The sequence below is a fragment of the Equus asinus genome, chromosome 1, assembly GCF_041296235.1.
Source record: "Equus asinus isolate D_3611 breed Donkey chromosome 1, EquAss-T2T_v2, whole genome shotgun sequence".
NCBI lineage: Eukaryota > Metazoa > Chordata > Mammalia > Perissodactyla > Equidae > Equus > Equus asinus.
In genome coordinates this window covers 122,960,048-122,977,492 of record NC_091790.1, presented here as the reverse complement: position 1 = coordinate 122,977,492, position 17,445 = coordinate 122,960,048, and the positions used below count along the sequence as shown (strand labels likewise).

At 38.1% G+C, this 17,445-nt stretch overlaps 1 protein-coding gene across 6 annotated transcripts in view; it reads right to left on the bottom strand.

The window, feature by feature from the left end:
* The window catches only part of STXBP5 (syntaxin binding protein 5), a 163,058-nt gene that overhangs the window by 62,286 nt on the left and 83,327 nt on the right, over positions 1-17,445 (bottom strand). For all 6 annotated transcript variants that reach the window (XR_011502593.1, XR_006526709.2, XM_014850645.3 and 3 more), the window contains 2 exons: positions 2,464-2,618; positions 1,181-1,253 (listed from right to left, as the gene is read on the bottom strand). Coding sequence is in view for 4 of the 6 variants with exons in the window: in XM_014850645.3 (XP_014706131.1) it covers positions 1,181-1,253; positions 2,464-2,618 (228 nt within the window). In the remaining 2 variants the exon portion in view is untranslated. The remainder of the gene's footprint in view (positions 1-1,180; positions 1,254-2,463; positions 2,619-17,445) is intronic.

Sequence of the window (17,445 nt, the reverse complement as noted above, 5' to 3'; positions counted from 1 at the left end):
GGTAAACGTATTGCTCACTTTTTACTTCCAGATTTTCCAATCTCAGTACCATTCACACTGGGATCAGATAAGTCTGTATTGGGGTGGGGGGGGGGGCTGCTGTTCTGCGCCTTGTGGACATTGAGGAGCATCCTAGTCCTCTACCATTAGATGCCAGCAGCGGCACCCCCCCACCCCCCCCCGCAATAAAAGATGTGTACACAGACATTACCAACACCGCCTGGAGGGCAAAACTGCCCCCAGCTGAGAAACACTGAAATACCGAATGGGTGAACTCAACTGAAACCATATTTAATGATGCTCTCTCAGAAGATACAAATAAATACAGTGCTTTTCCAATCCAAGAATTTGTAAGTAAACATACTATCATCTATGTTAGAAAACACAGAATATGACAAATACTGCAAAAAGTTGCAAAGGAGCTATGGTGGGAATTTACAAATCAGATATAAGATATCTGGTTAAGAGAGAATAGGAAAAGCTAAAAGAGGAAAAGGCGGATGAGCTTTTTTTAACGTGGATTTTTGATGGCTCTAAAGCAGGTGGAGTGTTTCAGCTGTTGGGAACCAACATCTAAGAAAAGACATGGCAGTATGATGTTTTGCTTAAGAGACAGTTCAGTTTTTCCAGGGAATAAGGCTCCTGTAGGAAGACAGTGAGAAACCAGGTGGGAAAGGTACCTTGAATTCCTACTGTGTAGAGCAGTAGGCTGGGAAGGTGTTTTCAAATCAAAAACCAGCAGAGAACCATAGTGGTCTAGAGAAGAGAGTGACAAGACTGGTGCTGCAGGTCAAATTAACCTGACAGTGGCATTGGGGACACACCACAGCAGAGAGGGAATACGGATGGAGAGACCACAAGAGCTTGTCTGGAGCAAACTGTGATGGGATCAATTTTGGACATGCTGATTCCGTGTGCCCCAAGGCATCCAAACATTAGGTTGAATCATAGGAAATGGCAGAAATTCAACCAATTTTGACTTAAAAAATGTAAATTCTATATGATCAACACAATAGAGAAATTTACAGGTGATTAGAAATGTGCATCTGGAGCTCTAAAGAGGTCAAGGTTATGGATATAAACGTAGCATTTTTCAAAGATGAAATAGCCAATCCTATGCTAAAAAGAATCTTTTTTCACCACACACTAAAATAATTGCTCATCAAATTTTCTTTCTTACCCATTTTGTGCAAGGTCTATAAGTACTAAATCCTTTTCTAGAAGAACAACCACAGCATATGGTTCTTGAAAATCTGGAATAGGAAAACAATGCACGAACAACAGTTTTAAATATGCAAGAGGACAGCAAATTAGATAATAAACATTTCCTGTTTGGTCTTTATTTTATTTTGTTCCATTCTCTCAAGTGTTTAACATTCTGATCTTATACTTCATACAATTTAAGGCTAGTATGTTTTAAATGAGAGAAATCTATATAATAACCCATACAAAATTATTTCAGTTTTGTAAAGATGAATAAGATAAGAAGCTCAGGTAACCTCTATGCTATTGCATATTCCAAGGCAGGACAGGGAAAACAAACTCAAAATTTAAATCTGAATACCCATAAGAACAACCGTCACTTTTGGATCTCAAAGGAAACCAACAGAGTATTACTATAATGGTATCATCTCTGTCTTGGATATTTTACGTGTGTCTTAACTATAAAATGCATTACATCTCCACATCTCAATTACCTTCAAAGGAAGTAAAAAAGATCCAGATTTAAATTCCTTTTGAAATAATATATGCTAGTTGTGATGGTTAATTTTATGTGTCAACTTGTCTTTGCTCTGGTGTCCGGGTGTTTGGTCAAACACCTGCCTAGATGTTGCTGTGAAGGTATTTTTCAGATGTGATAAACATTTAAATCAGTAGACTCAGAGTGAAGTAGATTATCCTCGATACGTGTGTGGACCTCATCCAATTAGCTGTAGATCTGAAGAGCAAAGACTGAGGTTTTCTGAAAAAGCAGCAGATCAGCCTCGGGATGGCAACACAGAAACCTGGCTGAGTTTCCAGCCTGTAGAATTCGGACTCAAGACTGCAACATCAACTCCTGAATGTTCGGCCTGCCAGCCTGCTCTGTCAATTTTAGACTTATCAGCCTCCACAATTGCATGAACCAATTTCTTAAAATAAATTCTCTCTCTCGTATTTCCTTTTGGTTCTGTTTCTCTGGGGAACCCTGACTATTAAACTAGTATTTTATGGAATTTTTAAATATTTCTTAATGGGGATAGTTTTGTTTATCCTTCAAAGGCACTTACTACTGATACATAATACTAAATAGATAAAGGTTATTAAACAAAATTAACTTCTGAAATAAAATCTGCAAAGTTATGAAAGTTCTCTCCCCCAGAAGAATTAGTGCAATAGGATAAGGAAACTACTTAGATAGCATACATATACAGGTCTTTGTTCTGAATAACAGAGAATGAGTTTTAAAGATGCAAAGCTTACCATTTGGGTATGGTGTTTCACATAGGGTTAGAAAATCAACAATTGAATAGTCCATTTCTAGCACTGCAGTACTTTTCCCATGCATAACTGTTAAGCAAGGTCTTCTTCCTACAGTATCATATGACAGACCTCCTGATAAAATAATAAAAGGTTCCCTGGAAATAAAATACATAGTTAAGATTATAATTAGCATAGTGGAGACGAAGTATTTTTTTGCTGTATCATAAATTTTTTATTTAGTGAAATAAAATCTTAAATTCTAACATTTTTATGCATCATTTAATTGAATACTTGCATGTGATTTTTTAATTGCATTAGGTAAAACCCAAGTGAACTCCTGAAAATTAACCTACAGTAGGAATGAATATTGACCACATCTCACTCTCTCTGAGAGTCCTCCCTTTGGTCCCTAAGATTTTTTCCTTTATCCTCTTTAAACCATTGTCAAAAAAATCTCTCTGGCTTTCTGCTGGTAAGTCTCCTCAATTACTGCCTTTATTTCCAATCCTAATAACCAGGCCGCAACAGAAGTTCCAAGAGAGGACGTGAATGCCCGAAGGCAGCCATTGTACGTAATGAATTAACTTCTCACCGATGCATCAAGAATGCACGAGCTACAAATTACCCTTGAGAATAGTCGCTCAAATCATTTTCTGTAGCTTAATTCCCTCCCGGAACCTTGGCTGGTGTGCTTCAGAATACAGCTCCCGCGCATCTGTCAGCTGCCAACTTGCCACTTTTGATGAGCTCCACAACCTGTCTCCCGATCAGTCATTATTAATTTTAATGATTTATCTAGACCCACCTCATAAAACTGCATCTCTAAATGTGCAAAAAAAAAAAACCCATGAAATATCTTTTCGTATGTTTTGGTCTGAGTGTATTTCTTTATCTTTATTTGCCTAGTTATGTTTTTTGTCCATATTTTCATTGGATTACTAATCTTTTTCTAACTGGTTTGTCAGAGTTCTTTGCCGTCTAAGGAAATTGGCTCTTCATCTGCCATCTGCATCTTCTTACTTGTTGGTGACGAAGTTGCTTCTGGTGCATTACACAGATGATTTAAAATGTTCTGTATACGACTTCCTTAAATGTCTTCATTTATGATTTTTCAGGTAGTTTCTTCCTGCTTACTCTAAGGCCAGTGTATCTATCTCCCCCCTCTTCACAGCTAGTACAAGCAGTATCTAACCATACGTAATGGTTAAAAGTGTTAATTCTGGAACTAAACTGTCTGCATTTAAATCTCAGCTCTGCCTTTAATTTCTGTGTGATCCTGGACAAGGTGCTTAACCTCTCTGTGCCTAGCTTCTGCATCTATAAAATGGAGCAGAGTAATAAGTAACTACCCCCAACAATTAAATTGAGTTGATTAACACATGTAAAGCACTGGGGTCAATGCCTGGCACACAGTACAACCTTAGTAAGATTTACTTATTATTATTGTCATTATCATCAAATCACTATAATCTATTACAAACGTTTCTCTTCTTGTGATATGTGGAAAGAAACATTGAAACTTCTAAATTGTATTTATTTTTATCTAAAACAAGAATAAATAACCCCCACAAAAATTTACTTAGGGTAGTAGTGGTACAGGTGTGTAATTTATAAGTAAGTATCACTATTAGGTCAAATAACACAGTTTTTTAATACTTAAACATTTTACCTATTTGAAATACATAAAATAACATACGTGTAGATATGTGTGTATGTACGGTATTTCCTTATTTAATACTGCACCCTCATGTATCCCTGTTTTCCTTATTTTTATCAAAGCATTTATCGCTAAAACTAATTTATTTATTTTGCGTATTGTTTTTCTCAGGAAAATGCAGGCTTCAGAAGGGCAAGTGGTTTTGTTCGTTTTGGTCACTGCTATATCTGAAACAGCGCCTTGTGGGTAAACGAACGGATCCATTACATTAACCATGACTAGCTTACTATCACTCCAATTGTTCACCACTAAACTGACTTGGGTCATTTTATTTTTCCAGCTAAGTGACAGTAGCCAGAGCTTAAAATTTTGTCCTGAACAGAACTACACCTATACATCCATTGTTCCAATGTCTGAGCATACCATGATTATTATGACTCGTCAGAAAAGCGTATTTAATTTTCTTCCACTCTGTATCACACATAATGAATAAATGGGATATAGCTCCTCTCTTCTGTACTTTGAAATACAGCATACAACTGGATGTAAAACACTAGGAAAAAGGGCGAAGAGTCCGACAACTTGAACTTTTACAGCGTGGGGGGCCTGGTATTTTATATGTAATATTTCAATATTGTGATAAGTATGTTTCTACATAAAGCCAACTTAAAAAAAATGTACTATTAATATAAGAACCATGAAGAGAGAGATGCTCAGCTATGTTACAGAATAAAATTTCCATGCAGATACCAGGTAGGTGACCAGGTTATTACATGATTAAACCGTTAGCATGGTATTATAAAACCCTGGCCATCAGGTAGATTTACCCTCAAAGGGCAACTAATACATAAATCAGTCATAAAAACAATGATAAAGTTAAATATTTTAAAGCTAGACAATGAAAATTATAAAAATTCAAAGCTTTTGTTGGCATTTGGAATTACAGTAAAAGTTCTAGGGAATCTAGATTATTTCTGGGTAATATGTGAATTATGGAAGTAGAGAATGGTCTTTTTTTTAAATAAAAGATTAGCCTTTGTGATGTTATAAAAAGGTCAAGAAGTAGTATAATTTTTATTCGATTACTTTAAGTAAAATTTAAGTAGAAATCCTTTCATTAATGTTGGGTGTTACCCAAAACCCACATATTTTGAAGACATCCAAGTTAGGAAGGTGTTTATTTGGACATTTTATCATTTTGATTGGGATTTTTAAGAGGCTAGACACTTCAGGGAAGTATACATGCTTCCTTTTTCTGATTAACCCCCCTCGAGGTGGCCTTGACAATAAGTTTGGCTGAAGCTGTGTTTCCATAGGAAGCATTCTTTACTTAAAGGAGGCACTTCTACCCCAAAAGCCATTTGTATAAGCAATGTGCTCAACTCAGTCCCATAACACTGCCCATTCATTCACTCGAGTATTTTTTCAGCACCTGTGTTCCTGAGAAGAAAACAGAGCTCTCATGTCTAGTCTAGGCAGACAATAAACACAGTGTGATGTGTTGTGAAGAAAACAGAACAAGGCAGAGTGGTGGGCTGACTGTGAGGAGCGGCTAGAGGGGTTACTGTAAGACAGAGAGGCCAGGAAAGACAGAAGAGCTGGGATGAGAACGAAGGGGAGCCAGCCCCTCAAAGGTCTCGGGGTTGGGGGAGAAGGATGCACATTCTAGGCAGCAGGAATAACCACCTCAAAGACCCCGAGTCAGGAATGAGCTTGGGGTATCCGAGGAACTGAAGGGCCGTGTGGCTGCAACAGATGAGTAAAGCAACCCATGGTGCTGGATGACACGACCCTAAATCTCATAAACACATCTTCTTCACTCTGTTAGGATCTCAGGAACCCGTTTCCATTTCATCCCCACAATTACTTTAGTTCTGGCCCCACTAACCTGCAGCTTACCTTATAACAATAACATTTGTACAAGTTGTTCACTGACCGAGATGTACTTCCCCTCATTTTTGTTTGGCTAATTCCTACTCCTCCTTTAAACCTCAGTCAGTCCAGTCATCTCCTCAGGAAACCCCCACTGACCCATGGGCCCTGACTGAGCCGGGTGCCCTGCCCGGTTTCCTAGGCGCTCTCCGCATGCCTCTTCTCAGCGTTCACCACACTGAACTGCCATCGGTTATCTACTTTCCTTCCTACTCTGAGCTCCTTCACGACCCAGAATATGCATTTTACCTGCAGGACCAGGCCCTAGCTAGCTATCCCCAAAAGGGTGTCAAACACCCATTTTAAATACCACTAACCCTACTGCCCTGCCGGTCACTGGTGCCGGACTTCCTGAGTCAGAAGTGCTGCGGGAGGGCCCAGCAACTCAGGTGACTCCAGCACAGGGCCGGATGTGGGAAAAGCTGTCTAAAGAAGCATGAAATTTAACTGTTGTGCTATTCTGAAGCTCCTTCTGCATAAGTAGACTCCTACCTATGTTATTACTGCATCTATATATTTTTTAAATTGGAATTTAAGCTCTCAGTAGTCAATCTCATATACCACTGATTTACATTACTAATCCTATTAAATCCCCCAACTTTTTTCACACAGAAATATGCCATTATATTTAGAGGGAACACGTGTGTATCTGGTGAGCAGGACTGTACCTTAACTCTTGAAAGCTACCTGGTAACAAATACCTTTTCTTTACCACTCTAATCCCAGTGCTCAGCAGGAAGTCCAAAGACATACAGATTTATTGAAGGAATTAATAAATAATGATTGATTTTTATGAGACCCTATATCAAATTTCTAACACTCTCAGTTCAAATTTCAAATGTAAATTATGATTATCTAATTCGGATAGTCTAATGGAAATCTATGCAACTCTGATCTCATATTTAGTGTCAATGTGTCTATTTTTCACATAAAAGTTAAAGTTTAGATTGTGTTGATTACATGTCAATTATTATAATAGCTTCAAGTAATAATGAATTCCTCTAAGTTTTTAAAGCCGCAAAATCAAAATGGAATAATCAAAAAGAAGGGTTTTAAAAATCTGAATGTTTAAGGGCCGAGAAGCAAAAAAGAAAATAAAATTGAAAATATCGGGAGATGAATTCAAGGAACTCTTCTCATCATATAACCTGCCACAGTCTCGAACAACACTTCTCAAATTATCTGTGGCCAAGAACTATTTTTAAAAATTTTCAGTTCATTGAAAATCTCTGCTTTTGTCAGATGTGTATGTGTGTGGAGATGTGGCGACGTCAAATGATATTACAGCTTCTGCACTCTTCCTCTTGAGTCCTGCACTCCTGTACTTATTTTGTCTCAGCCCAGTCAGCAGATGGCACCACGCGTCGCGCTCCGAGCAGCAGTAGTCCGGAACCCAGGCTGCCGAGCCTTCCAACGACAGTACTTGTCCGACCCGCTCATGGGGGGAAACATGAGGGTGTCACTGAGGTGCTCACTCAAGGCCCCACACCTCGCACTCTGTGGAGTTCAACCAGGAACCACAGAACTTGTCAGGTGGGCCTGTCTGGGTAGAGGGCCGATCCCAAGAGAACTACGGCTTAGTTATGACAAGTCTTCATCAGGGTCCTCTTTGAGTGAACAGGAAATAACAGGGTACCATAAGAATAAATTATTAGGATAATGAAGTGAGTATGGAGAATAAAAAAAAGCACAAGGGACCACGGCCCAGGCTCTGGAAGCGGACATGTGTGTTCAAATGCCAGCTCTGGCACTTTGTACCTATAAGGACTGAACAACTCTAATTTGAACAATCTGAGCCTCAGTTTGTAGCAATACCTCACAGAGTTACTGTCAAGATTAAACGACATCATATATAAATTGCTTATCACAGTGCTCAGTACACAGCACATTCTCAGAAAGTGACTCCCCTTCCACGAGTGTGATGATGATGATATTCCGGTGTCTTTCTCGTTCAGACCTCTACCTTTGCAATTTTAAGAGCACCCTCTGGAAGTAGGGGAGCCATCAGCACACCACCTTTCAGTAGGGACTAACTTTAATATTCCTTTGCTAATACATATGAAAAGACATAAGTTTGGGGGGAAAAAAAGAAACATATTTAGACAAGTTCCTGTTCATTTAATGACCAATTTAACAATGATAATACAGCTTTGGTAGAGAGGATTGTATATTATAGTATTTGCATAAAATATGTTAAGATTTTAACATAATTTTACATTAAATGTTTTATTAATATATTTTTTGTTATACTAAATTAAACTGTTATAGTAATTGGACTTAATACATATCCTTTTAGGTATAAAAACTGTGGACTCTCAGGGCTGGCCTGGTGGCGCAGTGGTTAAGTTTGCACTTAAAGACTTTCCTGATGAGAGCAGTGGTGGTATTAACAATTTAAAAATATACTATATATAATGAAATGTGTCAACACTGGGAGATATGAATGACTCGCTGAGTCAATACTCTCCCGATGACCTGTGCCATGATGCTACACAAGCATGCATGGGAACAGGGTCACTCAAAGTGCAGATAGATCAATGGATTTTAATGAAACAGAGAACACAACTTTACTGATCTGGACTCAGGTTCCACACTACAGCTAATCTTTAAGAAGCTACCACTTGGCAAGTTTTGGTGTAGTATCAAAAATAGTTACCACTACTTTAAAAGTCTAATCACATATTTGTGTAAAAGCTGGATTTTCTTCACACACTTCAGTTAAAAGAAGACGTCTCAACAGACGGAATGTAGAGGGAGCTCTGAGACTCCAGCTCTAGTCTATCGTACTAGACTTTAAAGAGATTTCTAAAATAAAACGAGTCCACTATTGCTGTTCAGAAATAAGTTATTTAAAAGTATTTTTATATGTTAACATGCAAAGAGTTTTTATTTTTAAATGAATTAATAAATGTCTTAAAAAAAGACTAAAATCCACATAAACAAAAGTTCTTTGGGGTTCTTAACAATAAGACCAACTTGTGACTGTTAGTATACTCCTAAAAATTAAGCCCACACAGAAGAAAATCTGCAATAATGACAAGTTTTCATTTTAGTAAAGGTTATAACAATTAATTGGTTATTATAATTAAGAGGTTATATAATTATAAAAAACAGTATTATAACTAACAAAAGTTACAATAGTGGGCTTAAGTTTATTAGAAGGGATTCTCTCAGTTTCATGCAAAGAAATAAAATGGCATTCTTCTCTAAATTATGATCTTTTGACCACTAATACAGTGATAAAGATTTTTTGAAGTCCGTATAATTTCTCTTCATACTAGCCAAATTTTAGTGTCTTCCCTAATCATTTAAAAATTTAAGAGCTATTTAGCATCAGTCCTCTAACATCTGAAATCCTCATTTAAATGACTGGCTGACAAGCCACAGTTTGGAGATAAGAGCAGAAGAAGAATCCATGAATTCTGAAGTCCTCATTTAATTATGAAAGCAAAAAAAGATCTCAGAACACCTCCCCTATCTTGGAGGATAGAAAGAAACTTGCTTAAGTGCCCTATAAGCTGAAAATTTCACAAACCTTAATAACTTTAAAAGAATTACAGTACTCTCTTGTGGCCAATAAAGGCTGATAGTCACAATAAAAGTTACCACGATGAAGCTGCCATGTCTATGGCAACACAACTTTTCTCTACCTGTGCTGCGCAGGACAGAGCATCAATTGCAGTGCTCAAGTTAAACTAGAAAGCGAGACAAACATTAAGCGTCAACCTGATAAGGCAGATTCAGAGTTGGTAGACCTATCCTAACCATATAAATTCTACAAAAATTATGCTTTGGGATTTTGATGTATGATAATTTTAATATGCAGGTCTGTTAGGATGCATGAGATTTATAAGAACATAAGAGCAATTCATAGCAGTTCATTATTTTGATTTCTTTCTAGTATCAACATAAATAACAGAATTTATGTAACAACTAGGCATTTTTTCTAAAAGAAATCTAAAATCTTCCATGTAGTCTTTGCCATGTGGAATTAACTTGTGATTAAAGGCACTGTATGTCAGGTTCACAGTCAAAGCTTCTGTAGGAAAGAACATTGCATAGTTTTCAAAATTAGTTACTGTAGACAAGGTCCTACACGGATTTGATGCCTGTCCTCTAGATAAACATAATCTAAATCTACAAGCTGATATCAATATATATTACAAGCAGACAAGTAAAAGGACTAGAACAAACAGCGAGCCACCACCAAGATAAGACAGTCCGTGTACATACAGATCATATGTGAAAGCATCTTAGGGATGGAAAAAATGTAGATTAAGATGAACAATGATGGCAATCTACCCTTAGGCGAGCTCGAACAACCCATAAAGCTTTAAGGATACACCAGGAAACCAATTTAGCTGATGAATAAGGCGCGGCTCTAAAACAAAAAATTGTAGGAAAGCTCGGAATGAACTTCAGTAGGAGGAAAAGCAGGATGAACTGCCTAGAGGCAGTATAAGAAGGGGATATCTGAGTAGCCTTAACAAATAAGCACAATTCTGAAAACAATTAAGTTTGAAATGAAACTGTGCCTTTTCATAAATAACACATATTCAAGAACTACAAGGTTTTAAATTCTATTTTAGGATTTCAGAAATGGACTAACTGTTACCAAATGAATATTAACCACTAACATACTAATTTTGTTAAATTCATCAGAGAGCTTCTAGATACAGGGGCACAAGCTAGCATATGAGTAATTTCTGGTCTCTGCTAAAACACAAAAGCTTAGCTGGACGATTGCTTGCAAGAAATTAAACTGGAAAGTTTCTAAGAATCACTGCTGCTTTGCATGCAGATACAAACTCAACTTCACTGCCTCTGATCCTGGCAGGCTGCCTTTCCAGCAGCAGCAGTCATTTAGGGGTTCATATCAAGGTTACAGCATTTAAGATAATTCTACAGCACAAACGCTGACTTCTAAGGCAGTGAATTAATAAAACAAAAATCACCCCACATTGATGACACTGATGAAGCTATTATATTTTATACTCAGTTCTTTAAAGTATACACAGATACTTTCAAAAAGCAACATGTCAGTTTGTCAAGATTCATAAAAATCTTTTATCTTCAAAATTTCACCACTGGAAATTTACTGTTAAAAAATAGTGTAACAGTAAAAATCTTGTTTTATTATCTATATCAAAAAAGAGAATATGTTCACTACTATATTTTTATTTAAAATATTAAAAACCTGAGTATCTATAATAACGAAAAAGCTAAATGTTAGCAAAAGAGGAATGTCTGAGTAAATTACACAGCTTTTAAAAGTATTTTAAAAAAAAAACTGATAAAAACTAGTAATACTTTAGACACGCTAAGTAGGAAAAAAACACCAAACTGAAAATGCTCTAAAAATATAATTAAGTGAAAATGGAGATGTACCTGAAGAAAGACCCAGGGAAAAACAAATAAAAAAGAATAGTTTTAGACTGGTGGAGTTAGAGGTAAAATGCTTCTCTGTGAAGATTTTACTTAAGGTTATAATTTTTTTTAAAAACCTAGATACTTCCAAAAACACTTCAGAGAATAAGTTAATAATAGTGGCTAAAGATGAAATCAATATAACAATTGTGACTAATCACACTCTTTTTTACAGTGCATTTTTCCTATGAAAACAGTTTGCCAATTTTTAATGTCATTTCCATATTTGTCACTACTCTCTATTAAAGTACTGCTAAAATGTAGCTTATGCCGGAGAATTTCCTGCTTCCTAGGCCACTTAAGAACAACTATACAAATGAAGTTAGACTATTTCTGTGATTCAGTCCTTCCACATCATTTACTAAGTGCTTCACACATACTGGCCCCTGCAGCCGGGGCCAAGAAGTCTCCTTTTCCATCACTTCATCGCTCTCACTTCACGCCATCCTTTAGCCAGCACACTCCCCTCTCCTCCACTTTTTGTCATCTACTTCAATGTTCCACTTCAGGGCCCAAAACATATCTTAATCCTGAGACTTTTGGCTCTGTGGCCAAAAATTTTTCCAGAAGAATGTATCTGGATCATTTAATCATATGACAATGCTTTCAGTATTTAAGAAGGAAAGGTATCTTCTGTATCTGTACTTTGGAGTCATCATGAGAAATTCACTCTCAAACTTTCTTCCAAAATTATTCCTTTTTCATTTTCAGTGTCTCCTATTCCAGTAGCTCTTTCTTTTCCGCCATTAGTCATATGGAGGTCTTCCCTTACAGTAAAAACAAAAGTCTGTGTCTTACTCTTCCTGATGACACAATTGCTACCTGCATCTACTGCTGAATTCACTGAATGCATGCTCTAAACCCTATTTTCTATTGTGAATCCACCCATTTCTTTTTCTTTCTTTTAATGTCCTTACATCCTGGCTCATGTTTGAAATGATGCTAATACAATTAGTACTCTTATAAATTAAGGCTTCCTACAATATCTATCTCCAACTCTTTCTTCTGTTATCATTCTAATCAATCTTCGATTGCAGCAAACAATGCTTACTTACTCTCTCCTACAAACATTTCAAGGACATGCTATCCTGGGTTTCCTGTTTTTCTGTTCAGAATCTGCTAGTCCTCCTTCGTACTTCTTTATTTTGGGGTCTTAAGATAAAATACCAGTGCTGGGAGCCCTGGCTCTGTAGGGATCTGAGCTGTCAGGGGACCACTCTATGTGCTCCTTTTCTCATATACTCAAGCAACATCACCTCCACTTTAGCAACCACCACTGGTTAAAAGTACTTCAAGGGTTTCATACATGTTGACTTGCAAACAAAGTTAACAAGTAAAGCTTGAAAATGATATAAAAACTGATTTGTCTATCAGTAGACAATTAAATATGTGATATCAGGTTCAATTCAGCAGCATTAAGTTAAAACTGATACAGGGAAGAGCTTAAAAGCAGAGGGATCTTAGCACTTTAAACTGAAAGAAGCCACAGACAAAACCCAATCTCGAGCGTGTACTTACACAGCTACTAAATGAGGATTCTAATGTCACAAGACAGAGCTATGGATCGAGTAGTCTTAGTCTGCTGGCTATGTGGGATTTTACCATAACAGAGTTAAGGCGCTGTAAGTCAAAAGTTATCTCAAAATCAAGAAAATGAACAGTAACTTAGCCTAGTGAGGGATGAGATTTGGAGTATAAGACTGGGAGAAAATGTGCTAATTTTGAGACAATGAAGATAATACAGATAAATCTGTGGTGGGTTATAAGAACGTCTCTGAAGACAGTGATAAAATGAGAATTAGCCAATTTAAGACTGACACTTTCTGACCAACATGGTAAAAGTAACACGGAAACAGGGAAGGCTATCTGACGAGGCACTTGGAATTTTAAGAGTCCACGGACACAAAGAGGTCTTCTCCCATTAGGTGCGATTAAATATAAATCTGCCTGAGGGTTTTTCCTAAACTGTGTAAGACCAAGCACCACGACCACAAAGGGAGACCATAAAATCTACACCTGGACCTCATCAAGTTAGAAGTAAGCCTGTAGCCTCGAAATGACCCAGGAACCTCTCCAGTCCTCTGAGCAGCTGGGGTTACTTGCAGGAAGTTATCCAGCCCGTGAGAGGCACAGACACATCTCTCAGTTCACGGTAGTGTGATTACGTGTGCTGAGTACGATTTCATGTTAAATTTAAGATGATGATCTGATAAACCAGCAAACTTAAAAGAGAATCCAGTTCTTGGCAAACTGAGTGCCCTGCGAAGCGTCAGGAGATTCTATCCTAGCCCACGCTACCTGTGAGAACATTCGAGCTCCTGAGGCAAGATGAGCTCGCACGCCAGCTCTACTACCTCGGGGGGCAAGTTAGCTGAAGCGCTCTATGACTTACTGTCTATATCCCTAAGGGGAGATGATCAAAGGACCCATTTCGGGGCCAGCCTGGTGGCGCAGTGGTTAAGTTTGCACGTTCCACTTCAGAAGCCCAGGGTTCGCTGGTTTGGATTCTGGGTGTGTACCTATGCACCACTTGTCAAGCCATGCTGTGGTAGGCATCCCACATATAAAGTAGAGGAAGATGGGCATGGATGTTAGCTTAGCGCTAGTTTTCCTCAGCAGAAAAAAAAAAAAAAAAAGGAGGCTTGGTGGCAGATGTTAGCTCAGGGCTAATCTTTCTCAAAAAAAAAAAAAACCCTACGTGCCCATCAAGGGACAAATGGACAAAGAAGATGTGGTATATATACACAATGGAATACTACTCAGCCATAAGAAATGATGAAATCTGGCCATTTGTGACAACATCAATGGATCTTGAGGGTATTATGCTAAGTGAAATTAGTCAGAGGGAGAAAGTCAAATACCGTATGATCTCACTCATAAGTAGAAGATAAACCACAACGACAAACAAATACACAGCGATGGAGACTGGATTGGTGGTTACCATAGGGGAAGGAGGGGGGAGGGCAAAAGGAGTGATGAGGCTCACATGTGAGGGGATGGACGACAATTAGTTTTTGGGTGGTGAACATGATGTAATCTACACAGCATTCAAAATATACTACAATGTACACCCGAAAGCTATATAATGTTATAATCCAATGTTACTGCAATTAAAAAAAGAGGATAAAAAAAGAATTTAGTGGAAAATAAATCTCAAAAATTAAAAAAAATCGTAAAACCCACAATAAAGGACATAGTTTAGAAAAAAAAACAAGAAAACAAAAAAACAAAACCCAAAGACCCATTTCATAGTGCTGTTATGAGAATGATGAAAGATAATATATTCAAATTGCAAAGCAGAATACACAACACATAGTAAGCAAAAAATGGATGTTAACTTTATCTACTAATATTTTTCCTCTTGGTGCTTGGAAGCCAAGCTATTTAAGTAAGGGTCTTGAGTCCAAGATATAAGATACTATTTTTGTCTCAAGTAAGGATGTGAGAACTGCTAAGACAATGCAAAAAGGAATTCCTTTGGTTTCTCAAAGTGGGCAGGCTATCCAAATGAGCTTCTCTTCGTGTTGCTATGGCGTAGCAAGAATTGGGATGAAGGAGGGAGAATGAACATGGAACACTTGCTGATCCTAATACAGTGGTGGCAAGAGAACTGAGAAAAGCAGAGGCTCCATGTACAATAAAAGGAGACAATACACATGTATTGATGTACAGACTGTTACCAAACCTAGGATTCCAAAACACTGTTCTCAATGGTCAACAGATCTGTGAATGGACTGGGGGCGAGTGTCTTCACCTGCAGCTTCAGCAGGTAGTGTAGCACAGCAGCTGCCGCTGGGAGAGCTGCAGGTGGGAGAACAATCTTGGGGATTGGAGGTTAATCTCAACAGAGAGTAGGTGTCCTTAAAAAGCAAGGACAGCGTGGTTAAGTGTACAGACTTAATTAAACCTGGGCTCTTCTGCTTATGAGCTGTGTGACTTTGGGCAAGTTACTCAACCTATCGGCTTCAGTTTCGTCTGTAAGACAAAGATAGTAATACGTGACTCATAGGGGTGTTGCTAAAATTAAATAAACTAAAATGTGTAAAGCACCAAGTATCTGGCACACAGTTCCGCAGCATAAGCGTTAACAGATATAGTCATTTAAGAACAACCGACAGTTAGGAAGGAAAGAGCCACAGAGAGGGAGCCTGTGTTCTGGGGCAACCACGATCTCTTGGCACGAGGGAGCTGTTAGGGGCTGCGGAGAGTTAGGATCCTCTCATTGGAAACGCGGCCCTGGAAGCAGCGGGGGAAACAGCAGCAACAAGTTTGTGAGCATTACTGAAATAGACCTTTAGATATTTTCAGAATCAGAGTATCACAAATGTACCCTGAGTTTTTATTGTAGTCTGTGTTTTTTCATATTCTTATATAGGTAATCCACCCACAGCTTTCAGTCCACATATAAAATTTAAGAAATCATCTTACTCACTAAACTACTTGAAAACAAACTCTGGCACCATGGTGGGGGGTGGAATAAGCAAGCACAAAAGCCCAACAAGTTTATCTTTCATTAAAGACAAACTTAAACACATCACGTGTGTGGATATGTGTGCACAGCAGGTGTCATCGAACTACAGCCCACTGCTTATTTTTGTATGGCCTGCAAACCAAGAATGGTGTTTACATTTTTAAAGAGCTGGAAAAAATACACAAAAGACTATCTCCTGACACATGAAAATTATATGAAATTCAAATTTCAGTGTCCATAAATAAACTTTTATCGGAACACAGCTGCACGCATTCGTTTCTGAACTGTCTCTGGCTGCTTTGGGGTTACAACGGCAGAGCTAAGCAGTTGCAGCAGAGACCTGTAAGGCTTGCAAAGCCTAAAATATTTACTCTCTGGCCTTATACACCAAAGGTTCGCCATAGCATACGTTATGATGAAAGGGAATAAATTAACCTTTAGATGTGATTCTCCAAATGTGACTAAACTGCCATATTTAACTCTGGTAATACTCACTTTTAGTTCCCTACCAGAAAGGCTTCCCCCAAATCCAGTGATTCTTTGATGGTGGTGTTTCTTAAGAGAAACTGACTTCTAATGCTCCACAGAGCAATACTCTACGGAGTTCAGCTGAGCACCTCTTGGAAAACCTGAACCCATCCAGAGCTGCATCCTGCTGAAAATTCGGCCCTGCCTACAACCTCCTATAAAATGAAAAGTGTAGAAGAGAAAAGGAACTAGAACTCATTAAACACCTCCCACGTGCAAACACATGGCATTATTTCTTTCAGGTCTTCACAACAATTCCATGAAGTGGGAATTACTGTCCCCGTTTCACTGAAATAGGGACGGGTTCAGTGAGGCTAAGCAATTTGCCAAAGATAACATAGTCAGTAAGTCGCAGAACTGGGATTGGCACCTAAGTCTGAGAGTGCAAAGCCTCAGCTATTTCCGCTAAATCAGAGGCTTTCAAATGTTATGAGCATGACTCATAGTAAGAAGTGCATTTCACCTCATGATACAGCACACAGATATGTAAATGCACACAATTGAACAAAAGTTTCCTGAACCAACGCTTAGCCTTAAAACGTGCAGTGTGCTCTAATTCCTATTCTACTCTATAAGTTAAAAATTGATGGTTACAACCAAAAAAAGTATTTTCCAATGATTCTCAATCTGTGGAAGAACATGAGTGAGGTTCTTTAGTTACTATGAAATCTGATCACACTTGCTACTTGCACATCGCTTTGTAAAAGGGAAATCAGAATAACGGCACTTTACAAGTCTGTCAGAGGTTATCAAATGCTGTTTTGAGACAAGTGATATGTGAGACAACTGGTTTAAAGAGCATGTTCCCAGTGCTTTATGTATGTTTGTTTCATCTTTATATAACTCTATGAGGTGGAGACTATTATTATTCTCATCTTACAGATGGAGAAACAAGCACGGAAAGCTTAGCTGACCTGCCCAGGGTCGCACGAGTGAGCAGCCGAGGCAGGATTCAGACGCAGGGGAC